Source organism: Equus przewalskii, chromosome 13 (genome assembly GCF_037783145.1).
Source record: "Equus przewalskii isolate Varuska chromosome 13, EquPr2, whole genome shotgun sequence".
Lineage (NCBI taxonomy): Eukaryota > Metazoa > Chordata > Mammalia > Perissodactyla > Equidae > Equus > Equus przewalskii.
This window is the reverse complement of record NC_091843.1, coordinates 35,380,010-35,407,171: the sequence shown is the minus strand read 5'-3', so window position 1 is coordinate 35,407,171 and position 27,162 is coordinate 35,380,010. Positions and strand designations below refer to the sequence as shown.

General features: G+C 50.6%; 6 protein-coding genes across 12 annotated transcripts in view; 4 read left to right on the top strand and 2 right to left on the bottom strand.

Moving 5' to 3' along the window:
- Positions 1-13,118, top strand: part of ANKHD1 (ankyrin repeat and KH domain containing 1) — a 127,883-nt gene extending 114,765 nt beyond the window's left edge. For 4 of the 6 annotated variants that reach the window (XM_070570644.1, XM_070570643.1, XM_070570637.1 and 1 more), the window contains 2 exons: positions 1,255-1,364; positions 12,945-13,118. In XM_070570644.1, the coding sequence (XP_070426745.1) occupies positions 1,255-1,364; positions 12,945-12,984 (150 nt within the window). In that variant the 3' untranslated portion in view covers positions 12,985-13,118. Of the gene's footprint in view, positions 1-1,254; positions 1,365-2,728; positions 3,314-12,944 lie in introns of those variants that run through there. The other 2 variants (XM_070570639.1, XM_070570638.1) reach the window with 1 other exon arrangement.
- EIF4EBP3 (eukaryotic translation initiation factor 4E binding protein 3) lies at positions 4,603-6,718 on the top strand. The gene is made up of 3 exons (XM_008515564.2): positions 4,603-4,946; positions 6,040-6,213; positions 6,368-6,718. Exons 1-3 carry the CDS (start codon positions 4,721-4,723, stop codon positions 6,394-6,396), a joined length of 429 nt encoding a protein of 142 aa, XP_008513786.1. The 5' UTR covers positions 4,603-4,720; the 3' UTR covers positions 6,397-6,718.
- Positions 7,651-13,964, bottom strand: SRA1 (steroid receptor RNA activator 1). The gene is made up of 5 exons (XM_008515569.2): positions 13,727-13,964; positions 13,474-13,599; positions 9,114-9,319; positions 8,271-8,379; positions 7,651-8,117 (listed from the first exon to the last, which is right to left on the bottom strand). Exons 1-5 carry the CDS (start codon positions 13,749-13,751, stop codon positions 7,870-7,872), a joined length of 714 nt encoding a protein of 237 aa, XP_008513791.1. The 5' UTR covers positions 13,752-13,964; the 3' UTR covers positions 7,651-7,869.
- A 625-nt stretch (positions 13,965-14,589) lies between these two features.
- Positions 14,590-20,634, bottom strand: APBB3 (amyloid beta precursor protein binding family B member 3). Its single transcript, XM_070570653.1, has 12 exons — positions 20,367-20,634; positions 19,894-20,057; positions 19,735-19,811; positions 19,088-19,148; positions 18,737-18,883; positions 18,487-18,614; positions 17,940-18,054; positions 17,717-17,801; positions 17,391-17,474; positions 17,011-17,126; positions 16,681-16,872; positions 14,590-15,147 (listed from the first exon to the last, which is right to left on the bottom strand). Exons 1-12 carry the CDS (start codon positions 20,413-20,415, stop codon positions 14,911-14,913), a joined length of 1,455 nt encoding a protein of 484 aa, XP_070426754.1. The 5' UTR covers positions 20,416-20,634; the 3' UTR covers positions 14,590-14,910.
- Positions 20,635-20,898: 264 nt separating this feature from the next.
- On the top strand, positions 20,899-25,619 carry LOC103548014 (SLC35A4 upstream open reading frame protein). 2 transcript variants are annotated; one of them, XM_008515571.2, is made up of 3 exons: positions 20,899-21,037; positions 22,351-22,449; positions 23,053-25,619. In XM_008515571.2, exons 1-3 carry the CDS (start codon positions 21,023-21,025, stop codon positions 23,248-23,250), a joined length of 312 nt encoding a protein of 103 aa, XP_008513793.1. In that variant the 5' UTR covers positions 20,899-21,022; the 3' UTR covers positions 23,251-25,619. The 2 variants fall into 2 exon arrangements, with proteins under 2 accessions (XP_008513793.1, XP_070426755.1); XM_070570654.1 differs by having other exon boundaries at positions 21,017-21,125.
- SLC35A4 (solute carrier family 35 member A4) lies at positions 23,678-25,619 on the top strand. Its single transcript, XM_008515573.2, has one exon. The coding sequence runs from the start codon at positions 23,678-23,680 to the stop codon at positions 24,650-24,652; it is 975 nt and encodes a 324-aa protein (XP_008513795.2). The 3' UTR covers positions 24,653-25,619.
- Positions 25,620-27,162: the final 1,543 nt, after the last annotated feature.

Genomic DNA, 27,162 nt, shown 5'->3' with positions numbered 1-27,162 from the left:
TGGATTTGGAAAGTATCATGGGTATTGAAACTACTGCCTTTGTAGTGCTTGATAACCACATGAAGTATTCTCAAGAGACCCCCTTACCTTGAGGGGGACAAAAGTCCCCTTGGATCACCTACATATCTTGCTGTTTCCACCTACCACTAACAAAAAATATCACCTAATATTAGTGAAATGAATGAAACTACTCTTGGTGAAACATAGACTAGTAAGAAATAACATTAAGCAAATTAATCAGTGGGACAGAAAGGTGAGTTTTGTTCTGTCTTAACTATCTACATTTGAATTATCTAGAGGAGCCCTTAACCCTGGCTTCTGCACCTTCAGGACAACAGAATGAGAAATTTTCTCAGGTCCGGAACTAGAACCCATGCGAAGAGGAATTATGAGAAACCCCTAGGAGGATTAGGAAGAAAAACAGGAACTGGGCAGTTGGTAGTAGTTATTTAGGATACCCTCCTCCTTGCCCTCTTACCAGCACTGCCTTCTTTTCTTTCTATTTGGATCCCAGTAGCCTCCTCCCACCCCATTTTGCCTGCTGTAATCTTTTTCCTCTGTCTTGCCTCTTCCTGGCATTACTTAACTGCTATTTTACCAACCTGAACCTTGGATTAAACCTAGCTCAGGTAAGAACTTAATTACTTTCAAAATATATAAGGGATTTGTGGGGGGAGGCAGCATGGGTACAGTGGAACAAGAGTCAGAAGCCTAAATTCTATTTTCATTTCTGCCACTTGCAGCTATATGACCTTAGGCAAGTCATTTCTCACTTCTGGGCTTCACTTTCCTCATCTGAAAATGAAACTGAACGTAAATGAACTCAAAAGAATCTCTAGTTCTAACACAGATTTTCTTCTTTTTCTTGTGAATGAGAATATATGGTATGGGAATACTGGAAGCCAATAGAATGTTTACATTGCTGAGGTTTAAGAGCCCCTACCATTGGTTCTCACATGGAATAAAATCTGCTCTTGTGGGAGCCAGTATTGATTTTGAGATTTTAGCGGAGGCAGAAGAAAACTTGCACATAGTGAGCCCTCCAGTTATTAAGAAACATCCTGCTGAGGCATAGATCAAACCCCATGAGAATAACAGCTCTTTTAAGGAATAAAACTATATCATCAAGGTTTCTGGACCCAGTTTTTTAAGTAGTGTTCAATGTAATAAAATTTTACCACCAATAAAATTATTGATGTTTTAAGACCCTTTAAATCTATTGTGGCTACAGTGTGCTGACTTGCCTTTTTATAGGCCAGTCTGCTTTCTTCAGTCTCTGCCCTCAAAGGGGAAATCCCATCACCTCAGCTAACCAGACCGAAGAAGAGAGTTGGACAGCCAATGGTGGCCTCTCCTAACCAGAGGTAAGAAATTTCAGGACTTGGAACTACAGTTTCCATCCGTTCTTATAGATTCTGGCCAAATCCTCCTCCCAATCTCAAAATTAGTGCATGAGGGGCTATCCTCAGTTTGAGGCAACTTGTAGAAAGGGAAAGGCTAGTCATATTACAGTTTCTAGCCAAATAGACAGGAGTATTTGGTATATGTGGTTGTTTTACATTGTTTAAGACCTTTGGACCATATTGTAAACCCAGGAAGAGGCAAACAAGCCTGTAAGAAACAGCTTCTGAACATCTTGTTCTCTAACTAGCTCTAGATCTTTTCTGCCAAGAAGTATGGTTGGTCGTGACGTCTTCCCAGTGGACCCTGTCTTGGGATGAGGGATTCTGCTAACGCTGCATTTTTCTATTCCTCCTCAAAGATTTGTCATCATTTGCCAACAGGCAGGTTCCTTCACCTTCACTTTCTCCTATAGGAAAAGAGTGAGAGAAAGTTAATATTAAGCATCCAAAACTTGGGGCTGGCCCGGTGGCGCAGCAGTTAAGTGTGCACATTCCGCTTCGGCGGCCCAGGGTTCGCCAGTTCGGATCCTGGGTGTGGACATGGCACCGCTTGGCAAGCCATGCTGTGGTAGGCATCCCACGTATAAAGTAGAGGAAGATGGGCATGGATGTTAGCTCGGGGCCAGCCTTCCTCAACAAACAGAGGATTGGCAGCAGTTAGCTCAGGGCTAATCTTCCTCAAAAAAAAAAACAGTATCCAAAACTTAAGTGTTAAGGCCACCTCTAATGAAGGAGAGGAGCCTGGGCTTTAAGAACTAATTTGGAAAACAATGATCAGATTGCAAACCTATTTTGTGATTACTTTTCACCTCCTGTTTTATCTTGATGGTACTGATGTGAGTCCAAAGGAATTTGCCTAGTAGCAGAGACCTGATATTCCCTATAAGTTTCATCAGATCTCTTGGGGGTGAGGCCTGGGCATAGCTATTTTTTTTAAAGCTCCCGTACTCTAACGGGTAATTAGATTTAAACCCTTGGTCCTTTATCCAGATTGCACAGATGATGAATCTGGCTTTCTCTCTAAAGCCAACTACCTGTTCTCTAGTTCCCCAGCCCTTAGAGCACACAGCATCTCAAGAGAAGTAAGCTTCCATCAGTAGTCTTACAGCAGTAATAATTGCTGCTGTTGTTCTGTAGTAGAGATTAGTAGAAAGGAGACCTCGTTTCCACACTGATCCTTCTTGAAAACCTTTGACACTTCTCTCCTAATTCTCCTACTCTGATTGATCCTTCTTAGTCTCTCTTGGTGAATCCTCTTCCTTCAGTACCCCTTAAATAAATGTTGTTGTGGCCAGGCCTCCCCTTACACTGTATCTTCTCCCCAGGTGATTGCATCCCACGCTCTTGGATTTCATTCCACCCAAGTCGGAATCGCTAGCCCACAGTTCTCCCTCTGAGCTTCAGACCAGTATATCCAGCTCCTTACTGTGCTTCTCCATTTGAGCGTTCCACACACATTATAAATTCCCCAATATAAGATATGCCCCTCTTCTTGTTTTCCCTATATTAGGTGGTACTACTAGCTACCATGACTCTTAGGTAAGAAGATTGGGAATTATCCTAGCTTATCTCCCTCTCTGTCACCCCACCCTTAATCACCTTATCCTTCCTCCTCTGTGTATCTGGATCCCCTCCATTTCACTCCTTCCTCACAGTCAGTGCCCTTTTACCCACTCCATTTCATTAGGCTGGAGTCTTCACCTTCAGTCTCCCTGTCCTCAACCCCGTCTCCCACACCCCATACCAGAGTACTTACCTTGCTTTAAAGCTGAGTTGTCATAGATGGCTCCCCACAATCTTCTCCCAAGCCTTACCCTCCAGCACTGCTAAAACACTTCATTTAGGCATACACCACTTTGTAAGAGGCTCAAAAACCTTTTTGGAACAATAAAATATACATATCCTTGCTACCTGAAGTGTGATTCTAAGGACCTGCAGACCTAAGGGTCTGCATCACCTGGGGTCTCTTTTTTTAAAGATTTTATTTTTTTCCTTTTTCTCCCTAAAGCCCCCCGGTACATAGTTGTATATTCTTCGTTGTGGGTCCTTCTAGTTGTGGCATGTGGGATGCTGCCTCATCGTGGTTTGATGAGCAGTGCCATGTGCGTGCCCAGGATTCGAACCGACAAAACACTGGGCCACCTGCAGTGGAGCGCACGAACTTAACCACTCGACCACGGGGCCAGCCCTGGGATCTTATTAAAAACCCAGAATCTCAGGTCCTACCCCAGACGTACTCTATCAGAATCCTCATTTTAACAAGACCTCCAGGTGATTCATGTGCATGTTAAAGTTTGAGAAGCACTGACTTATAAAATACAATCTTTTTTTTTTCATGAGTGAAGAAATCAGCTAAGGGAAAATCTGATGAAGCCAGAGCTGATGTAATATTGATAAATGCATGAAGTCAGCTGGTCTGTACTTAATTTGGCCAGGGGTTTGGGGGGTGGCTTGGTAGGAGTATACTGATATTGAAGAAGCCAGAGGACAACTGGATCAAGTGGAGATTTTTAATGTATATAGATACTAGACTTAGTACTTACTTTCTCACCATCTCTCTCCTGGCTTCTTTCATATCATTGTGCCTATATCAGAAAATCTTCCAAGGCCAGACTCTCTCTGATCTTCCTTCCAGAGGGCTAAAGACCAAGCCCTCCTCACCAGCCCCCCGCCCTTCCTTAGTTTCCTTAAGTTAGTTAGCTGTGGCGGAGAGATGAAAGAACAGGTCTCTCCTGTCCCCCAACTTTTATTCATCCTCCAATCAGTCCAGGTATCACTTCTTCCAGAAAGCCCACCTCCTCCCTGAACTTCCCCTTCGTGCTGTGCACCAGGCCATCAAGGCTCTTTTCACCCCGTACTGTAATTGAGTAATGGGAAGCAGTACACGGCTGTGCTGAAGGGCACAGGCTCTGGAATCACATATACTCAGGTCTGAATCCCAGCTACCCCTATCACAAGATATGTGACTTTGAACCAGTGACTTAACCTCTCTGAACTTTAGTTTCCTCACCTGTAAATCGTGGCTAATAACAGTGCTTTGCTGTCCAAAACTGTTCAGAGGAATGAGTGAATTAATACATGGCAGTAACGTGTGCTGTGCCTTACCTGTCCACAGTGCCCGGCTGTAAACAGTAAATAGTAAATAGCTGGGCGGCGGCAGCACACAAAGGCAGGCTGGCCAATGTTTTTGCCAGGAGGAACTGGAGGCCGGTGCGGGGCCTGGGACTCCTTCCAACTTTCGCGGAGCCGGTGGCTTGCTCGCTTGCGAGTAGGGCGGGGCCGTCGGATTGGGTGATGGCAGGTGGCCCGCCCCGGGCATGACGTCGTTCTGGTGGTGTTGCTGCGGCCGCACGTGGTCGACTGAGTCCGTCTCAGACTCAGCTGCGCTCCGTGTTCTCAGCACCAGCCGCCTGCCCGCCGTGCTGTTCACCCGGCTCGTTATGTCTACATCGGCGAGCTGCCCGATCCCCGAGGGCAGGGACCGGCTGCTCGACTGCTACAGCACCACGCCGGGGGGCACGCTATACGCCACAACCCCGGGAGGTCAGCGGGCTGGGCTGGGCCAGGGTCGCAGGCTGCAAGCAGGCCTGCGCCTGCGTGCTGTCGTGGGGCGGGGGGTGGGGAGGTGCGGGTCTTGGACTCGTCTGCTGGTTCTTCTGCAGTCTGTAGCTTTGGGGACAGCAGGGGAATATTTGGAGACAAAGCCCAGTTCCCTAAAACCTCTAAGTGATGCAACACGGCCTCGAGCCTAGTTTCCGGATGACTCTGGGCTGAAATCCTCACTGTGGCCAGGGTTTTGGGCGCCTTGCTCATCTACCCCTCCTGACTTTGCTGCTTGGGGATGGAAGCCGAGGGCCCAGCTGAACATGGCCTCAGCAGGGAGCACCAGGTCTTGCAAAGCGGCCAGAGCGGGAGAGCAGTTGGGGGCAGTGGCTTTGGATATCTGTAGCTAGCTGGCAGCTGTTTGCTTGGGCGAGCAGCCTAGGATCATGAGCTGCTAGGCTACCGTCCCAGGGCTTCCTGCCACGTGGAGGGTGAGAGGAGGGGCCAGAACAGGGCAGGGCCCTTGAGGACACAATTGAGGCCAAGTTCCTCTAGGCTAGGCTGAGTCTTCCTCAGAGTCAGGTTAAGAACAGTATGTCCCTGTGCTTCACCAGGAAAGTAGGTGTCCAGAGGAACACAGCTCTTCTCTGCAGGGTATCAGAGCCCAGGTGGCAGTACTGGGTGAAATGCCTTCATATCTACTATTTGGCTTCCTGATCCAACTGAGGCTGGAGGGCTAGGCCCCTCCACAGCAATGTGAACCAAAGCAAACCAGAGCCAGACAGGAGCAGCCTGAAGTACTTGAGCTCCTCCTAGAGCCAAAACCTGAAGCTCCCCTAAACCAAAAGCCCCTGCCTCGACCAGCTGAGATGACCCCCCTTGCTTTATGGAGCTTAGCAATAACTTGGTTAGGCCTGGAAGTCTTTAAATGCCATGAAAGCTAGTCAGCTAAGATCCTGGCTGGGCTGCAGAGCAGTAGCCTTTTAAAACACAGAGAAATGTAACCTGCAGGTCCCTAAAAGGCCTGTGCCTGGGGCCCCAGACAGCTCCGCACCCAGGCTCCTGCCTCTTACCTAGCCCTACCCATTGACAGGCACCAGGATCATCTACGACCGAAAGTTCCTGCTGGAGTGCAAGAACTCACCCATTGCCCGGACACCCCCCTGCTGCCTCCCTCAGATTCCCGGGGTCACAACTCCTCCAACAGCCCCACCCTCCAAGCTGGAGGAGCTGAAGGAGCAGAAGGAGACAGAGGAAGAGATACCCGGTAAGGAAAGCAGGATCTAAAATTAGGGAATGACTGAGCCCAAATGCCCTGGTTAAGTAGAGTGGGGGTTCAGTTCCAAGAGGGGTTCTGCACTGACGCCGAGCCTGCAGACCCTCAACCCAGCAACCAGTCCTCCTGCCTTTTCTCTCTCCAGATGACGCACAATTTGAAATGGACATCTAATCCAGTGCAGATGACCGTGTGTGTGGAGTTAGAGGAATCCCTCATGCCGCTGCTGCCACCACCTCTTACTGGGGTATCCAAAGGCCAGCTGGCCTCATCTAATCTGGAAGGGAATGACTTGTTGGTTCTGGGCCTCCCTTAGTTCTGAGGCAGCTAGACCAGGGATAGGAGTGGGCAACTTGCCAAGCCCATAACTCGACTTTCTCTTTGGTCTGTAGGCACTTCTCCCAACCCCCAGCCCTCCATGCTCAGGGGCTGAGGCTGGGACTGCGGGATGGAGTATGTCACTTTCTGACTGCTTAGTAAACATTCAGAGAAATGCCTTGGCTTCGGTGTTCTCCTCAATGCTTATCTTCCTATCTCACCCACAGAGCTGAGGGCCCCAGCAGACCTGGTTAGGATCAGAGGTCCCTTCCCAGCTCCCACTGGGCCTATTTCCAGTAGCAATTAGAGCCTGAGGCAGACTATGGGGGCAGGCTACAGGAGCCACCAAACCATAAACAGCAGTTGCCTAACCCCTGCCAAGGTTCAGCCCTTTCAGGAAGTAGCCCTCCTAGAATCGGGCCTCTCCAGCAGTCCCTCCCTATCTATTCCAAAGCAGGAAAAGAGACACGCTGCCCTAGTCTTTAGCCTTCTCTGGTCTCTCCTCATGCTTTTCTGCCTCCCACCTATAAGTACCAATCCTCTTATTCTAACACTGAAAACCTGTACCCTCCCTTCTCCCAGCATGGTAACAAATCTCCCTGGCCCCTTTCACCTGGCTCTGTTTTCTCAAAGGGTTAGAAAGAAGCCCCTTAGGGTTCAATCTGAGGCCCAAAATGAAGCAACAGCTTAGCTGGTGAGTCAGATAAAAAGTCATGATCCTATTTGCCACTGCCCACCCCCCAAGGGGGAAAAATGTCACAACCCCACATCTCAGCAATCTAGTCATTTTCTTCTTCAATTTATACAGCTATGTTCTAATCTCTGAGCACTTGCATACCTCAAGGTATATGCAAATAGGGCAAGTCTCCCTTTCTTGAGGGAAAAATCTCCCCATGCTATTTGAGCCTCTGTTCTCATGCTGAATGAAATCATCCAAAGATAGGGCTACTCAGCCCAGCAAGGGATGTGCATTCAGTCTAATTATGGGGAAAGTGGCAGGGAGTAATCTGGTCATACCTAGCAAGGCCATTAATGATGAATGGAGGAAGAACAGAAGTTGGTAGGGTGCACGGGGAGGAAGGCAGTCAGGGACATCAGAGGGGACCAGTCTGGCATATGAAGGGCCCACTTCTCCTACCCAGGGCCCACCATTGAGATATTTTTATTAAAATGCATACGTTCTGGGTAACAAGTGACCTCCCTATGGCCCACGTGGGACCTCTTCCCCCAGAAGTGGGTCAAGCCAAGGACCCCAATGGGGCAGACAGTCTCCAAAGTGGTAAGAGGGAGCCAAATTAGAGAAGGCCTCCCAGGCCTAGGAGAGAAGGCCTAGGAGATGGTTTGAGGTGAGTCTGGGGAACCCACAGGATTATGGAGCCTGTGGATGCCTGGTACGGTCTGGTGCTCCTCAGCTGTGGCTGTAGATTTCTCTTCACTGGTCTCCTCTGAAGACAGGCTCCTCTTTTCCGCAATTAATCTTTTAACTCCCACCATCCACTGACTGACCTCAGTCACATGGTCAACCATGAGTGAGCGGTGGATGTCATCCGCTGCATCCCAACGGTGGCTTGAAAGCTCTGAGGAGAGAGAGGCTGAGCAAGCAAGCCTGGGGCAAAAGACATAGCTCCCACTACTCCCTTCCCAACCAGTCAAAATCTCAGCACCTATTCCAGCTCAGCCAACCAAGGCAGGATGAGGGACTTACGCTATACCAAGGGATCTACTCCTACCTTGCACCAGCAGAGCCATCCTCTTCTTTACAGGCGTTGACAGCTTCCCTCCAGCCCACTGTTCCTGCAGCAGAGCCAGGCGTCGGCTGATGTCATCACATACCTGCTTCTAAGGGACAGAATTCCCCTCCAAGTCAGTGCTGCCAGCCCAACGGGGAGGGGCAAGGCAGCACCACATAGGAAGCACCTGCTTTCTCTCTGCCCCAGGAACTTTACAGTTCATCTTAAGAGTTCTGGTTCTTTACCCAAAGGTTAGAGGCCCTACTGAGAATGTGATGAAATCTTTGGATCTCCTCCCAAGAAAAATGCATATATGGCTAGAGTTTTAAAACTTCTGGAGTTTCTCAGACCCTCAGATATACTTATTCTGTAGTGCTGCTTTACAAATAAGTAAACTAAGGACCAAAGCAGTAAAAATTACTATGCTACTTTCCTTTAAGATTCCTCAGATCCTTTGCCTCCAGAGAACTTACGAAACACTACAGATAGAAAAAGGGGGTTTCCCTTTCCCTCCTTGAGCACAAAATCAGCAGGGTCTGCTCTGAATGGTCTGGAGGTCCTAGACGTACGAATCAGGCTGTTATCACTAACGGGAGTTAAATTCAACTCTTGTTCCTACAAGCCTCTTCTACTGACTGGTCTTCAGAAGTCACATGAACCTTCCTGAAATCCTGTGTTCACATTTCTGGGAAGTCCTTAGCAGATTCTTGAAGGGGTCCATAACCCAGAAAGGGTTAAGAGCCATCGCCCATAGGGTCAGAGGGTCTATCTTTGGGAGCCATACCTGCATCTGGCTGTCGATGGGAGCCCTCCCCATCACTCCACTGATATGCCAGGGCTTACCTTTGTGTGGCCACGGCAATCGTCCAATGCCTCTTCCAAAGGTTTCAGCACATCTTCTAGCAGAGTCTCACATTCAATAACTGGGAAATTTGTGGGCTCCACACTGCAGGCAGGAGAACTCCCAACAGGTGGGGGCCTGGAAGCCTTACTTGAAAGAGGTGGAGGCCCCACTGGGGGGGCCCCAGGAGAAGTCTCTGAGATGGGGACTGAAAAGGTAAAGTAGGATCAAGCAAACATGGCTTAAATAGGTAAGAAGCCCAACTCTAACTTCATCCCTTCTAAGGAAGGCTACTCTCTGGGACAACTCATTCATTCAAAAATATATATTTATAAAGTCCCTACTATGTGCCAGATAGTGTGCACGGCTTCAGAGAGAGAGTAGTAGTTAGGTTCCTGACCTCAGAGAGCTTAAATTCTAGGGAAAGGAAAAAACACAAGAAAATTACCAAATTATATTGCATGCTATAAAGAAATAAAATGGATGATGTAATAAAGAGGAACAGTAGAAGGACCTACCTAGGCTGAGTGTTCAAGGAAGGCTTTCTGAGGTGACATCTAAGTTTATCCTAGCTCACCCACTATGTGACGTTTGGCAAGTTACTTTTAACCTCCGAGCTTGGGTTCCTCTTCTGTAAAATGGAGATATTATAGTTGTAGCACTTATTTCATATGGTTGCAGGATGATTAAGTAAGAATATAGGTACAGCTGCTAGATTAGTGTATAGCAAAAAGTGCTCACAAAGTTAAGAACTAATGGATGAGATAGATGCAGCCATGAAGAGTTGAAGGAACTGTGTAATACATAAAGGTAAGGGCAATGCCCAAGAGTCAGGAAAAGTCCTGACTTGTTCAAGGAACAGAAACAAGGCCTGTGTGGCTGGAAATTATTAATACTGAAGAAAGTAGTGTGAGCCGTCCCTGGAGAGGTAAGCAGTGGGTCCAGACCTTGCAGAGCTTTGGAGGAACTTGGTCTTGAGCCTAATGGTAACAGGAAGCCACTACATGTTTATAAAAGCAGGAGATGATATGACTAGACTTGTTTTTTAAGACATTTGCTCTGTAGTCTGAGAAAAAATTGATGAGAATAGGTCAAGAGTGGAGGCAGGGACAACAGTTGGGAGGTTAATGGGAGTAGTCTAGGAAAAAAGAATGCTGGTATGGACTAGAGTGAAAGAGTAGACAAGGGGAAATGGAGTATTCTGAGATTTATTTAGGAGGAGGTAGCAACAAGACTTGATGGATTGGGGGCAAGGGAGAGAGGAGTCAAGGATGACTCTTGGTTTCTGACTTTAGTAATGGGATGGTGGAACCACTGTGGGAAAAGAGAAGACTGAAGGAGAAGAGAATTTACCTTTAGGCATCAACATCCACTAATTCTTCTGATAATTTGGCCTCTCAGTTTCTTGACCTCCTGACCTCCAATCATTCTTTCCACCCTACCTCAGTCTCCCATTCCCCTCTGCCTACTTCTCAACAACAGTGTACCATCTTCAAAATCTGACCACCCCCTCCTACCCTTCCAGCTCAGTTAAACACTCTTACCTCACTAGACCCTCCTGCTGTCTCACTCCCCTGGTAAACCCAACTTATCTTACTTGTTGGGAGGAAAAACAGAACCATGCTGATGAGTTACACATTCATGGCTACAGATTTTAAAAGGTATCCAACATTGCCTGAAAATCCTACACTTTGCCTCCTTTTTATACTATTCAGAACAACTATTTTCACAACTAATCTCTAAACTTTTCTGCCTTCTCCTCCTTTTCCTTTTCCCACTGGCTCTACTTCTGACCCTGCCTCATATTTCACTAAGAAAATAGAGGTCATTAAACAGGAAGTCTCTCCACCAATTCTACTACCCCACCTGCATCTGTGGCCACTATCCTTCTTCCTCTAATAGATGAAAGGTTCCTGCTCCTATCGCAGGTCATCTCTCTAGCTATACTCTGCGTCCCAGCCTCTCTTGCCTTCTCTAGGCTTCCCACCTGCAGTTATCCCTTTTCTCCTGCACGCACCATCAGTTCTCCCTCTACTGAAGCATCCCATCAGCATACAAACACTCTAGTGTACTATCTTAAGAAGAAAAACCCTCCCCTTACCTCACACTCCATCTTCAGGCACTATCCCATTTCTCATCTCTGCTTCACAGCAGAATTTCTTGAATGAGCTGTCTACAGGCACTCTACTACTTTTCACATTCTTTCTTCAGCCCATTCCAACTGGGTTTCTGCTCTCATCACTCCACAGACTGCTTTTGTTAGGGTCACCAGTGATCACTATGTTTGTCAAATCTGGTGGTCCTCTTTCTCTCTCTTACTTGACCTCTCAGGAGCATGCATCGTGGTTAAGTCAAGATTTTACTCTCTCCCACAGTAAATTTTACTTTTGTTCTTATTTCTTTGGCTGTTTCTCAGTCTCTTTTGCTAATTGCTTCTCTACTCAACCTTGAAATGCTAGAGAGCTTTAGGTTTCTGTCTTGATTCCTCTTTAGGCCTCTATCCACACACTCTTCCTCAGGTAACCGAATTTATTCAAGCCCATGACATCAAATACCATCCATATGATGGTGACTTGTTTCTGTAATTCTGGCCTAGACCTCTCCCCAAAATATCAGCCCAAATTTAACATGGCCAAGACAGAAAGCTTGCTTTTCTCCTCCCTGTAAAACCTCTATCGCCTAGTTTTCCCAAATTAATAACGATACCAGCCAGTTCCTCAAGCAAAAAATGTAAGTTACATTGATTCTTCTTTCCCGCACCTCCTATCTACTCATTCCTACTGACTTTCTCCATAACATATCCCATAGCCGTCCAATTCCTACCATCTCTAGTACTTCCAGCCTTGCCCAAAACATCATTAAATCCTGCCTCTGTTACCATAATAGCCTCTTAATTTGTCTTTCCACTGCTTTCCTAAAATCTGTTTTCCACAGAGCAAAGAGAGTGATCTTTTTAAAGATGTACTTCAGTCAGTGTTTCTCAACCTGGGGAGATTTTGCCCCAAGAACAAATGTCTGGAGACACTTTTGGCTGTCACAACTGGGTGGGTGCTGCTGGTGTCTAGTGGGTAGAGGCCAGAGATACTGCAAACATCCTACAATGTACAGGATAGTCCCTTACAACAAAGAATTATCTGGCCCAAAATGTCAACAGTGCCAAGGTTAAAAAACCCTGGCTTATATCATTCCTCTCCAGTGTTACAGGTGGATAATAGAGGGGAGCTGAAAGAGCTAAATCTGAGCCCCTTTCTCTGGGCTTACCTATTGGCATAAGAAACACTCAAGGGGAGAGGCAGCCCTGCTCTACTTTAAATTTTACATAGATGAAAATACAAACTCCTTACCCTGGTTTACAAAATCCACTATGATCTGGTCCCCGTCTACATCTCAGGTTTTTTTGGGGAGGAAGATTGGACCTGAGCTAACATCTGTGCCAATCTTCCTCTATTTTGTATGTGGGATGCTGCCACAGCATGGCTTGATGAGCAGTGTGTAGGTCCACACCAGAGATCCAAACACTCGAACCCTGGGACACCAAAGCAGAGCATACAAACTTAACCACTACATCACTGCCTGGCCCCTACTCCTCAGATCTTAATTGCTATCCCTAGCCCACTGTGCTCTAGCCACTAGGTATTCCTTCAGTCTTTGAATTTGCCAAACTTGTTCTTAAGGCCCTTGCACTAGCTGTTTCCAGTGCCTGGAATGCTCTTGGGCCTGATCTTTGCTTGGATAGGTTTTAATCACCACTCAGACTTCAACTTAAATATCAGCCTCTCAGACACTTAACTTACCTAGTCACTCTCACATCACCCTGTTTTATTTCTCTGCAGAGCCGTTACCACTATTTCATTTGTCTATCTCCAAAGCTAGAGTGTGGACTCCACAAAAACAGAAACCTCTTGTCTTGTTCACTGCTGTCTAGTTCACCCTCAAACAGTACCTGGCTCATAGTACGTGCTCCAGAGATAAGGCTGATTGAATGAAATAAATGAATAACACGTTAAGTCTGAGATGCTTATTATATAGCCAAGTGAAGATGCAAACAAATGGATATACTACTATGGAGTTCTGGGAAGAGATCCAGGTTGGAAATAAATTTGAAAATAATTTGAGAATAAAAACTATATTAAAAACCATAGATCTGGACGAGATCACCTAGGATGAAAGCACAGATTCTTTTGAAACCAACGTACGTGAGCAGTAGAGAAGGGGGTCGGAAAAGAGCCTGCTGTGAGCCCCTTTCTGGGACTCTAACCTCTCTCAGGGAGTCCTCGAAGGAGCAGAAAGGACCCTCGGGACAGGCTTATCCCTGGCACCACCCATTCCCGACCGGTCTCCGCGCACAAGGCTCCCTCGCACCTCTAGGGGATCCATCCTGGGGGGCAGCGACCCTTTTGGTGAGCGACGTGCGCTTGGGTCCACCAGCCTGGGTCTGCAGCCCGTAGGAGAACTGGGGCGGGTCGTTCCAGCCGCGATCCTTATTGCCTGCGGAGGGTAGAGGACGTGTGAAGCGAGCCCGGGGGAGACGGAAGGTCCGCACCCCGCACAGTAACCACCACCAGCCTGAGTAGAGGAGGAGGACTCAGCGCCCCTATCCGCCGGCCGCGCTCACCCGGCTTCACGTACAGCTCCGCCATCTCCACTTCCGCACGGCCAGCGGGGCAGCGCGTCACTTCCGGGGCGGCCGCACACCCGAGCTGGTTGGCGCGTACCCGGGGCCGGGCAAGTTTTTGGAGTCTTTCCAGGTAAGACAGTTGTTCACAAACGCCAGGAGTGTCTGCGCGCACTCTGCGCCTACTCCCTGAGAGACTCGGTATCTCCAGCTAATAATGCCTTGGGGTCCTGATCACAAGGCACCACACGGGGATGTTTTCCAGGAGGCGGCGCTCTAGGAGCCCTGGTCCGCTCTGGGTCCAATCTCTCCACGCCTCACAGTTGCTCTCAGGAGCAAGTTTAAACCATGAGAAGCTCCTGCCTCACATATGCCCCTCTGTCATCTAGCGAGGTGGACTTACAGAACCTCACCTCTGTCCACTGCCCTGCACATTATACTCCCTAGGCTTCATAACTAGTATTCATCTTCTTTGAGCACCCAGATGTCAACCCTTCATGAAGCCTAGTAATGCCAAAGCCCAGGTTAAGTGTTTCACCTGAGCTCCCACGACCCTCGGAGATCTCCTGGTTGTACTACATATTATTTTCTGTTTTGTCTATTTGACTTTTGTTCGTCTCCCCTTCTGATAATCTCAGAAGGTGGAAACCCTGACAATTTTATTACATCCCCAGTGCCTAGTTTAGTGCCTGGCACAAAGACGACCTTAGAAAATATATTTGTTGAATGAATGAAGTCACATTTCCATCATACTAATGCCTTCATGTGATTACTGGCAGCCACCAACACCAAGCACAGACAGACACTCACCCCACACAGGTTAACCCCCAACCCTGTCCCAGGCCCAATACACTCACGCCCAGTGAGGTCACTGAGGGATTTTTATTTGTACTGATTTTGCTATAAAGTGTTGCTGAGGTAGAGCCAACTGTCCAGGGCTGGACAGGGGCAAGGAACACAGGGACTCAGGGAAAGGTGTGCCAAGGGCCTAGAATGTGGTGGAAGGCCTCTCAATCATCCACATAAACAATTAATAAATAGGGCAATAAATAGAGGATGGGCAAGATTGGAGGGGCAGGCAGAGAAGGCTCCAACGGGTAAGAGGCTGCAAGCCCCTAGGGAATGAAGGGGTACAGAGTTGGGCATGGACCCAGAGCCTCCTTCCCCAGTCCTCCCAGAGCAATTTAGGGCATATGGAGCAGAGAAGGTTTCAGCCGGAAGGCATCAAGAAAAGAGAAGACACCCCGCTTTCGAGGAGCTGCCCCAGCACCCCCAACCCCTCCTTTGAGGAGGGGGAGAGGCAGGGGACCTCCTGGGGAGTCCACAGAGCTGGTCCGCTTGAGGCGCAGGCGGGCACGGGCCTGGGCACCCCAGGCCTTGCCTCGAGCTGCAGAGGCCACAAGACACTTCTGGTACTGAACCTAGGGAGAAGGGGAATGTGAGGATCCAACTCCTTTCTGCCCCTGGACTCTGTGAAAGCTTCTGCAGGACAGGGGAACTGGCCAAGGCTTCAGTCTGATAAGAGGCCAGTAGTCTGCCACGTCTGGAGCCCCTGTAGCAGTCCCAGGTAGCTCAATAACAAAAACATAAAACTTGACATTTACTGAGTATTTAAGGAGGGCTGGACACTTTGCTAAATACTCTGTATAATCTAACTTAATCCACAGTTATTTATCAGATGGTATTATCCACCTTTTGCAAATAAGGAAGTTGAGATTCAAAGAGAATACATGACTTGCCCAAGGTCACCTAGCCAAAAAATGATAGAACTGAGATTCAAACCTCGTTCTGTCTCACTGCAGAGCCTGTGCTCTTAACCACACCTGTCACTATGTTGACTCACCTACATCTCTCACTGGAGTAGACCTGCCCTGGCAAAGAGGATTCCCTGGTCAAAGGGAGGGTCTATAATCCAAACTCCATTCCCAATGCAACTGCCCCAATCTTCTCTCACTTTAACTCAACCGGGTCCTAAACCCGGGTCTTCCTGCTTCTCTTGTGTCTTTCAAATCTTTCACCCATATTTAATGGGTTTTCCTAATCTACAAACCTGACTTCACTGTCCTGCTCAAAACGTTTAAATGGCTCAGAGTGCCTCGGGGTAAAATAAACTCATCACCCTGACATGTAAGTTCTTCCATGACCTGGTTTCTGCCATTTTTTCTGCCCCCATCTCTCACTCCAGCCCCCTTGCACTCCAGATACACTAGGTTCTTTCAGATACTCTAATCCACTAACCTCTCTCTCACTTTCACAGCTGGGGTTCCCCATACTTGGCACACTTTTGGTCCCACTCCCCTTCACCTGGCTAACTTCCGCCTTGGATCTTCACCTCTCAGTTTTCTATCACCTCCTTCAGGTAGCCTTCTTGAACCTGAAGCTGCCGTCTCCATCATCCTGTGGTGTACAACTTCTTTTTGGTCTGTCTCTGGTCTAACCTAAGTGTTCTGTGAGGGCAAAGGCTGTGCCTTCTATACCAGTGAATTCCCAAGGTCAAGTATGGTCCCTGGGACTCTGCAGGCACTTGTATTTGTTGAGTGAATGAGTGAGCTGAACTAACAGAGTGCAGGCATCCCACACTCAAATACCGACAAATATCAGGAAATAACCTAAATGAGACAAACAGGAAAGACAGTGCCCACCCTACAGGGCACAGCTCCTACACAATTCCAGCTGAATGTCGAAATTTATATGTGGACCCAGTGTCAGAGCTGCTGATATTCTAGAAAAACAGGAATAGCAATTATGTGAAATGTTCTGGCCTTTAAATATTGGCAACTAACTCAAACTTAGTAAAAACAGCATGAGGGCCAAATATAAAATACTACTAAACAAAAGTCATCCCTGGAATTTGTGTTTGTGATCTCTGGAGAGGTTGCCGATCCTGAGCTCCAGTCACCAGTACAGAGCAGCTGCAGGGCAGACCCACCCACCCATTCCCACTCCTAACTCACCATGCAAGCAGCCTGCACAGCTTCGGAGAGTCCCCCTGCATGGGGCTGGCACCAGAAAGCCGCGCACTGGAAGCTCTGACGGCCCAGGTCGGCAATGAGGCCAAAGGTGTGTGGGTCATGGCCAACACCAATAAAGGTCACAAGTCGCACCAGGCACTGCCACAGTGGCTCCTCCTCTGCACCAGCTTCTGCCTGCCCACACCAGACCTAGTCACTAGAGGGCCAGGCACTGGCTGGACCCAATGAGCACTTCCAGCGGCAAGCCATGACCCCTCAGCATCCCTGCCCACCCCTCCAGAACCCCCAATTTCACCTTCTTCTGGCTGATACCTGAATGGGATGTGCAGTCATGAGAGAGTCAGACACACTGAGCATGGCAGGGACCCAGGCATCCCGGTCCCCCCGCGTGGTGAGGGTACCAATGGCCTCGTTCAGCACATCCATGCCTATGGGAACATGCCCACCATGGTGTCTCCCAGATGTAAAGAAAGAAAGGATCTGCAGGGAGTGTCTAAGCCCCTCTCACTGACTTGGGATTCAGAGAGATGGGAACACAAAGGGCTGGGATTCAAATCCTGAGTTGGGAAGGGTGATACATCCCAAGCTGGACAGGGCCATGGGAGCACTCTGAGAAACAGTGGTAGATCCTACCTAACCCACGTTCCCCTTGCCTTATGCAGCCCACTCCCTCCAGCCCACTCAGTCCTCACCCATGGCTTTGGTGACTGGCAGGGTCCCCATGTACAGTGCCTCATACTTCTGAGCAGCCTGGCTCACAGCATCCAGCAGCTCCACTGAAATATATACACCAAGTTGGACTGGGCATTATTCAATGACCCCTTTCCTCACCCTTCTGAGAGAACTGGAGCTAGGAGAAGGAAGGCCATGGATGCTTCTCCAATTTAGGGCTTGGGATCCCTGGGACAAGGACACCTCAGGAGTCCCCTATCTCCAGAGAAGTACTAAATAACCAGAACCCCCATCCCATCTTTTACCAGTTGCCTACTGCTGCAATGCAGCATCTCCCTCCCCATACCTTGCCGTGGCAGGTCTTCAGGAGAGATGGGGTCTAGGGAGCAGCAAGGGGAATCACTACTGACCCCTACTCGCTCTGACAAGATCTGAAACATAATGCAGGCAGCATGAGGCACAGGGAGAAGGGAATTGCGGTAAGGGAGCCAATACCACCCTGCCCCAACCACCTTGGCAATTCAGACCCTGCTTCACATCCACATTCCCTGTCCCACTCCTGGCCTTACCTGGGCACAGAGCCCATGCAGGGCACTGGCAACGGCCTTGGCAGGGACGTCACAGCGGAACACATGGCACTTGAGCATACAGCTGTCTTTATCACCCGCCACAAAAGCGAAGTCCCTGGCAGGGTCAGAGATGGGGCTGGGGCAGGGGCAGAAATCGGGCTGGGGTAGAGGCTGGATAGGGGCAGGAGCCTGTAGTGCCTATAGGAGGCTGGAAAGTTAGGCAAGGGACATGGCAGGAATGGAAAAGGGAGATCAGGGCTGGGGTTCCAGGCACCTGGCTGTCACTCACCTGTCACTGTTCCGGAAGCATGTGGGAGCACAGGAGAGAATCAGCCCAGCCTCTCAGGCTCTCCCCTATTCGTCCCTGCTGAGCTGAGCCCACCCTCCCCAACCAAGTCTGGACCAGGCAGGGGAGGCAGAGCTTGGGTCCTTGTCAGAGGATCTGTGTCCAGGGGTTCAAGTACAGGGGATTAGCATCAGTAGGGATCACAGCCTTCAGGGGGGAGGGATGAGCAAGTCTCACTTAGAGGGATGTAGGGGTCCTCACCGGCCCTTGGAGCTGCCCACACCCCATACACGGATGTGCACCAGAGGCTGGCAGTGGATCAGACTGTGGTCCAGGGGATTCACTAGGCTCATGGCATCCTTCTTCAAGATCATCAGCATATTCTGACCCTGCCAAAGAGAGGTCAGCCCAGAGCTCAGATAAAAGTGGTTGCCATAGAGAACAGGCAATTCAGGGACAACTACCTCTGCTGGACCCTGGGCTGAACCCCTTGAAAGGCCAGCCAGCTCACCTCACCCCAGGCACCATCTGGGGACTGGCTCTGGCTGCGGGTCTGGGCCAGCTGCTGAATGCAGTTATTGACTGCGATACTGCTCTTCCCTGGTACCAGGTCCTCTTCGGGTACCTCTACCCAGCCCAGAGAGCGGACTGCAAAGCACTGATGGGTTGGGGGAAAGGACAGGAGGGCCCTGAGTGAGTAGGCGTGGAGTAGGGTGGGAGGTGCCACAGGCTCCACATATATAAACCCTCTGATACCCACTTCCTTCACCCTTGATCACTTCTGCCTAGCCCAATCCGACTCTGATGTTTCCCTGGGACCCTCCCCAATGCCCTGAGCTGGCCCTCAGGCCCAAGTCACTACCTTAGCCCCTGGCTCCACACTCTGGATGTAGGATTCCTCACCATACCAGGAGAGAGAGTTACTGGAAGAAAGCAGAGCTGGTAAGAGGACCACACCTCCTACAGAAGCAACATTTGTGAGGCCCAGACTACTTAATGGGCACAAGATGTGGGATAAGACTCAGAATATAGTGTCCGAAATACAAAACCAAAGCAGGACAGGGCCCAGGACATACTAAGTCAATGTAACATAGAGGGGGCTTAGACTTTGAAGAAAAATTCAGGACACAAGACATAGAATAATAATTGCAAACGTGGAGTAGCATCCAAAATGTGGACCAGAGCCCCAAATCTGGACAAGAGACTCTGCAATATAGGATAGGAACCTCCATGGGCTGAGACTAGGACAATGGCCAAGGTGTGGAACATGATAGATTAGGACCCAGAAGATGGAAAAGAACACATAGCAAAAAACAAAGCTTGGAACAAATGACAAAACTCAAAATATTGAGTCAAGAACATGGGACAAAGGCAAGAACACAGAACAGAGCTCTAAACATGGGACAGAGTCCAGAATCTGGGCTGGAAAGCAGACTTGTAGATCCAGCTCCATCTTTTGAGTGCCATGGAACCCCAAGCCTTTCATTTTGCCTGGCTTATCCCTGTTACCTCTGGTCCAGTGAGCTCTCCAGGCTGGAGAAGGATCTCCCCTTGGGGGGCCGAAGTCCCCAAATTCCCTCCGTCCTCTGTAGAGAGGGGGCTAGGTCAGTGTAGCAGCAGGCCTAGATCCACACATGGGCTCAGGCCCCCTCATCACACTCTACCTACCGTGCCTGGATCTTCCGCATCTCCTGGCTCCCAGGTTGGGCGCTGCCACTGGGTGCTACCGCTGGGTACGTGCCAATAGTAAGTACCTGCAGCATCGTGGATCTTCCTCCAGCCAGGGGGCAGGCCTGGTTCTCCCTCCAGACTCTGGTCCCCCCACAAATCATCTACAGGAACACGAGATGGGGAGGGGGAACATGGGATTGGAGAGGGAGGGCATATTCGGGGCTTCAGAATAGCACCCTGTCATAATCCTTCTTCCATCCCAAAGAGGACAACCCTTAACCCGGAGGTGCAGTCTGAGGGTCCAGGCTCCCAATCTTGGATACTGCATTGCAAAGATCAGGGTTCATCTGTCCCCTGGTCCTCACCCCGAGACGTGCTCCCCTCCCTGTCTCTGAGCCTAGTGGTAGCCTTTCGAGCCCCCACCTCCCCCATCAGCTCCCAGTCCTCCCATCCGACCCCTCCGTGCACACCATCGCAATTGACCAGAATGATGGCCAGCATGTAATCCTTGCCCAGCATAGCCCCAGCTGCGTCCCCGCCGGCCTACGCCGGCGTGTACTCTCAGCCCAGCTCGACCTCTGGAGGTGCTGCGCCTACACGCCCAGCCTCTGCGCCGGAGTCCGCCGGGCCAGCCGGCGCCGCACAAATACGGGGCGGGGCAGGGGCCGGGTCCCGGGGGCGGGAAAGAACCGGCGTGGGCAGCGCCGCTCGCCGAGGGGTGGCGCGGGTAAACAGCCGTCCGGATCCCCGAGTGAGTGCGCGTTTCCGTGCGTGAGTCCGGGCGAGACGAACCGCCGCCAGCGCACCGGCTGACATCACGCCGCAACCTTGAGCACACCAAGCGGCGGAAGACTGGCCAAGCGAATGTGCGTCGCGCGCACACGCTCACGGGTGAGATCATTGCGCCCAAGTTGTGTGCGCGCGCACACACAAAGCCCCGGACGCGACGGGACGGGTCACGTGGTAGTATCTGCCAGAAGGAGACCTCCAAAGCTTGGCCATCAGGGAAGCGCCTCCACCCTTTCCAAAAATGCCCCGGAAGTGCCTCCGCCCTCAGTAAAGATGGCCGTAACCCTTGACAGGAGGGAGGCGGGGCTGCGCCTGCGCAACAAGTTCAGCGGGGAAAATGGCGGATGACAAGGTGAGTGAACGTGGGGGTGATGTCCAGTCGGGTGTGGTGTTCACGCCTTTTTAGGCCTGGGGAGAGAAGACCGTGGAGCGGCTCATGGGTAGGGTACCCCTTGTTTCCCCTGGGGGCGGACTTTTGCTCCTGTAGACTGCCTCAACGGTGGGTTGTAGAGTGCCTCCGCGAGGCAAGCGGAGCCGGGGATTCCCCAGGCGTTCCCTTCCCCGGGGACCGTCACGGTCTCTGAGTACTCGCACACGCTCAGACACTTTCGCTCTGACTTATTCCTCTCTCTGCTCCATTACCTGCCCTCGAAGTTTTCCTCCTAGAGACACGATGTTTCCAGTTCACACGGACACTCATTCTCTCATTCAAACACTCCCTTGCGCAGACACTGCATTTCATACTTACATGCGATCAAAATCACTCAGTTCATTTATCTATACTCCTACAGACAGCCATTCCCCGCTGCCCCCGCTCCCTCCGCCTCCCGCCCCGCGCGCATACAGCCACACATTTCAGTTTGGGATGGCCTTGCGAGGAAATGAGGAGGAGCCCAGGCAGAAATCAGATCTGCCCCGAGATTGTCCAGGAAACTGCCTCGGCTCGGGCCATTACTCACCATTGGTCTGGAAGTTCAGCACCACTCACACATTTACTACGTACTTGCCAGTCCCTGTGTTAAGCCTCGGGACACAGACAAGACAGACTGGTCACCACTTTCAGGTAGCTTATAGTCGAATCATTAGTGCTTTCCTTTCTTTCTTTCTTTTTTTTTTTTGAGGAAGATTAGCCCTGAGCTAACTGCTGCCAACCCTCCTCTTTTTGCTGAGGAAGACTGGCCCTGAGCTAACATCCGTGCCCATCTTCCTCTGCTTTATATGTGAGACGCCTACCACAGCATGGCTTGACAGGTGGTGTAATGTCCACACCTGGGATCCGAACCAGCGAACCCTGGGCCACCGAAGCAGAACGTGGGAACTTAACCGCTGTGCCACCTGGCCAGCCCCTAGTGCTTTCCTGATTGAAGGTCTCCTAGCTGCCCTTCCTGCCTCCCCTACACGCTTATAGGCTTGCTCTATAAAATTTTTGTGTAAGGGTTATTTTAAGTTACTGATGCATATCCCATCTGTCACCGCCTCCCTGGCCCCCATGTGAATTCTGTACTTTTCAGTGCCTTTCTTGCTTGACCACTGTCATCTCAGGAATGTATTATAGGAAGAGGTTTCTCAGGCTCACCCCGTTACCCCCATCCCGAGCCTCTGATAGACTTGAACGGGGAATGGGGCTGGATCTGTCTGCTGGAACCAGCCTCTCCCTCGTCCTAGGATTCTCTGCCCAAGCTTAAGGACTTGGCGTTTCTCAAGGACCAGCTGGAGAGCCTGCAGCGGCGTGTGGAAGATGAAGTCAACAGTGGTGTGGGCCAGGTAAAGCTGCGCCTGCCCCCCACTCCCGCTTAGGCTTCATGGCCCAATATGCTTTTAAGTGGGTGGTGGAGATTTATTCAGCAAATGGTTATTGAGGGCCTGTTCTCTGTGACCCCAGGGAAAGTTTCCCTGAGAAAATGGTGCTTAAACTAGGGTCTTAAATAGGGGTTAACTAGAAGAGGGGAAGAGGGGACATTCCAGGCAAATGAAACAGCATATGCAAGGCCCTTGTGGTGGGAGGTAGCATGATGAACATGAGGGCTGAAAGCAGTTTGCTTTGGCTGCAGTAGTGGGGGAACATGCTAGGAAATGAGACTAGAGAAGCGGGCAGGGGTCAGATTCCTCGGGGACATTTGTGGTCTTATGACCGTAGGGTTCTGTGGTTGGAGTGTTCTAAGCCCAGGGTTCTAAGATTGTGTGATCAGGACTCCTAGGTTCTTTTTCTGCCTCCAGACCCTTGAGAAAATCTTTGGAGAGAATTCTCCAGCTTTCCAGAGTAAGGAGAAGCAGGTGGTGGGACACGCTAAGCCCAGCTCGAGTAGCTCCTGGTTAGAGAAAAGGACTTGAGCCTAGCTCAGTTTCCTCCTGGATCTTCCTCCACAGGATGGCTCGCTGTTGTCCTCCCCATTCCTCAAGGGCTTCCTGGCTGGCTATGTGGTGGCGAAACTGAGGGCATCAGCAGTATTGGGCTTTGCCGTGGGCACCTGCACTGGCATCTACGCAGCTCAGGCATATGCTGTGCCCAATGTGGAGAAGACATTAAGGGACTATCTGCGGTCACTGCGCAAAGGGCCTGACTAGCTCTGGATGCCATGGGGGAGGCAGGATGAGCACCTGGGGCCTGCAGGTGGAGGTCTTTCGAGCACAGACACCATTCCTGGCTTCCTCGGCTATCACCTGTTTGCTGTCTCCAACTTTCCTGCCACCTTCATCCTTGCTTCCCTTCCTGAAGAGGGTGGACAGTGGCTCTTCAGCCAGCACCCTGGACTCCTTCCCTCCCTAACCCCATGGGACTGGGCCCAAGACTGCAGCTTCTAGGGCCAGCAGCCCCTTTTCCAGCCCTGATTGTGGAGTTTGCAGCTGACTCTGATCCTCAGTATTCTCTCTGGTGATGTACCATGGCTCCTCCCTCCTGGGAGCTGGCTCCATAACTTGATTTTCCCCAAATGTGTCACAATCCCCACTGCCTCTTGCCATTTACACAGGCCACCCAGGGTCTGGTCTGGGCATGAGTGTAGAGGATGGGGGTATGCCAGGCCTGGGCCGTCCCAGACAGGCCCGCTGGACCCTGATGCTACTCCTGTCCACTGCTATGTATGGTGCCCATGCCCCATTGTTGGCACTGTGCCGTGTGGACGGCCAAGTGCCCTTCCGGCCCTCCTCAGCTGTGCTGCTGACTGAGCTGACCAAGCTGCTCTTGTGTACCTTTCCTTTCCTGGTGGGCTGGCAGGCATGGCCCCGGGGGGCCCCACCCTGGCGCCAGGCTGTCCCCTTTGCACTATCAGCCCTGCTCTACGGCGCTAACAACAACCTGGTGATCTATCTTCAACGTTACATGGACCCCAGCACCTACCAAGTACTGAGCAATCTCAAGATTGGAAGCACGGCCCTGTTCTACTGCCTCTGCCTCCGACACCGCCTCTCTGCACGCCAGGGCTTAGCACTGCTGCTGCTCATGGCAGCAGGGGTCTGCTATGCAGCTGGTGGCCTCCAGAACCCTGGGAACCTCCCTTCTGGGCCCCCTCCAGCAGCTGCTGCCAGCCCCATGCCCCTGCATATCACTCCACTAGGACTGCTGCTCCTCGTCGTGTACTGCCTCATCTCAGGCTTGTCATCCGTGTACACAGAACTGCTCATGAAGCGGCAGCGGCTACCCTTAGCCCTTCAGAACCTCTTCCTCTACACCTTTGGTGTGCTCCTGAACCTAGGTCTGCATGCAGGTGGCGGCCCCGGCCCAGGCCTCCTGGAGGGTTTCTCAGGATGGGCAGCACTCGTGGTGCTGAGCCAGGCACTAAATGGACTGCTCATGTCAGCCGTCATGAAGCATGGCAGCAGCATCACACGGCTCTTTGTTGTGTCCTGCTCACTAGTGGTCAATGCCATGCTCTCAGCAGCCCTGCTGCGGCTACAGCTCACAGCTGCCTTCTTCCTGGCCACGCTGCTCATTGGCCTGGCTGTGCGCCTGTACTATGGCAGCCGCTAGTCCCTGACCACCTCTACCCTGACTCCTGACCCTGTAGATTGGACGCCACCCTCAGAGTCACCTCCCAGCCCTCCCCACCTCTCACCTCAGCAGCCCTGTAACAAGTGCCTTGTGAGAAAAGCTGGGGAAGTGAGAGCAGCTGGGTTAGTCTCTAGAGGTGGGTGGGTGAAGGCATACCCCTGGGAGACTTGAAGAGTGGGTTTGGTTAAGTAAACGCTTAACACCCCCCCCCCCCAAGTTCTTCCAGACCAAGGAATTGGAGGAGCGTCAATACCTAGACCTGAGAAATGACCCCATCCCTGATGGAGAAGATTCCCTGCCTCATCCTGCATGAATGCAATTGCTTAAAGTGGGGCAGAGCCAACAGTTGGCTTTCCTTGCCTACTGTGGTCACCCTAGGAAACCCACTGCCCCCAGGCTTGGTGCTGGCTGCCATGGCCCAGCTATGGTGCATGACTACCCTATAGGGATACTCACCTCCCACTGTCATGCAGGATAGCCCAGTTGCCACAGATTACACACCATCACCCAGGCCACTCTGCCTAGCTGCCGTAGCTCCAGGAGCACCTGGAGACAATGCCCCCTGCTCCCTCCCACAGTGCTGCTCTCCACAGCCAGCCTTTGTTCTGGAAACCCCAGAGTGGGCTGGGGCTTGACTCATCTCAGGGAATGTTGCCCCTGGGCCCTGGCTTAAGTCTACACTCCTGACCCCTCTGCTCATCCCAAGGGCCCTCTTGAAGCCAACTGTCCCCTCTGTGGCTCCTAGGAGGTACCATCCTTCCCCCCGGGTCCTGCCCCAGCGTAGCAGTTGTCCCAGCCCCCAACAGCCTAGGGAAGCTCTACACAGAGTGACCTGGGACCAGGCACAGGGAAACTTGTATAGCTCAATCACTGTCTCTAACTGCGTAAGCAATAAGATATTAATAAAGTGTTCTGGGGTGTAGGTGGTACCTACAATCGACCATGATTGTCATGTGTCTCCTGTGGTGCATAGCTCTTCTCAAACATTTTGTTCCCCTGGTGTCCTGAGTATCTTAATCCTGAAATAACTTATAGACCAGGAGAAAAGGCTGTTTTCTCCCAACTGTTTCCAGCAGCATTATTTCCTCTGAGGGCTCCATGGAGTTGAGACAGTTCTCTGTCACAGAACTTTTTTTTTTTAAATTTTTTTCCTTTTTCCCCCCAAAGCCCTCCAGTACATAGTTGTATCTTCTTAATTGTGGGTCCTTCTAGTTGTGGCATGTGGGACACCGCTTCAGCGTGGCTCGATGAGTGGTACCATGTCCGCGCCCAGGATTCGAACTGACGAAACACTGGGCCGCCTGCAACAGAGTGTACAAACTTAACCACTAGGCCACGGGGCCGGCCCCATGTCACAGAGCTTTTGAAATTTTCCTGAAGCACAAAACTTGGGCCTTGGGGAATTTGGAGGGAGTCTTGAGAATAGAAGGTGCTGGGCCCAGCAGGACAAACTGTGGACTCTAGGCTAGAGAACTCTTAAGGACTCAGTGTGATTTTGATTCTAATTTCCTCTGGATCCCTCACTGATATTCCTGCCTGTCATCTGCTCTTATGGCCAAAGGAATGTCAGGCCCTGCTCCCTTGGTTGAATACCTGGTAAGCCTGTAAAACAAACAAAAAAAAAGTCCTAGACCTGTTGAGGCAGAATCTTAGGGAGTGGGGTTTAGGAATCTCTTTTTCTCTTTTTTCTTTTGTTTTTAAAATAAGCTCCTTAGTTGATTCTGATGCACGCTGCAGCTTGTGAACCACTACTGTCTGCAGTGTAGAACTGTAGCCAATTAGAGCCAATTGAATTCTGGCTCTGTCACTCGTTAGCAGACTGTTTTGGGTAGTTACTTAACCTCTCCTAGCTTGAGTTGCCTTATCTCTGAAAAGGGAGTCTAACAGTACCTACAGTTATATAGAGTAAAAAAGGCTAAAGGAAATAATGGATATTAGGCGCTTAGCAGGGACTGATACAAGGAGACCTGGTTAGTGGTGGTATTGATTATCCATAATGGAGTTAGCTTGGTTATTGGGTCCCAACTTCCTCTCCATTTTAGGAACGTTAAGAATGAGGAGAGGGGAAACTGCTCCTGAAGGATTCCTGATCAGATTTCTTCCCAGGGCAAGGATCCAGCATGACCCCAGCCCATTTTGCACCCTGCCGAAGCTGCTGGTTCTGGGCTCGGAGCTCCTGGTTCTCTGTGGCCAGGTCGATGGTGTCTTGCAGGACTCCAGCCAGCAGGCTGCAGTGATGATGTTCTGTGGTCATGGTTTGCTCTTTGCACAGCCGTCGCCAGGCTTGGAATACCTGTGCCCAGATTCAGAAATGCTGGTCAGTCAGCCAGCCATGGAACCAGCTCAAGGCTTGCCCTCTGTCCCCACTGACCTGCAGCACATGGCATGTCTGGGCTCGGGCGGCCTGCACATGCAGGTCATAGAGGGCTACCAGGTCCTGCTCTGCAGCGTCTCGCTCTGCCCGAAGGGCTTCCAGCTGGAGTCTCAAC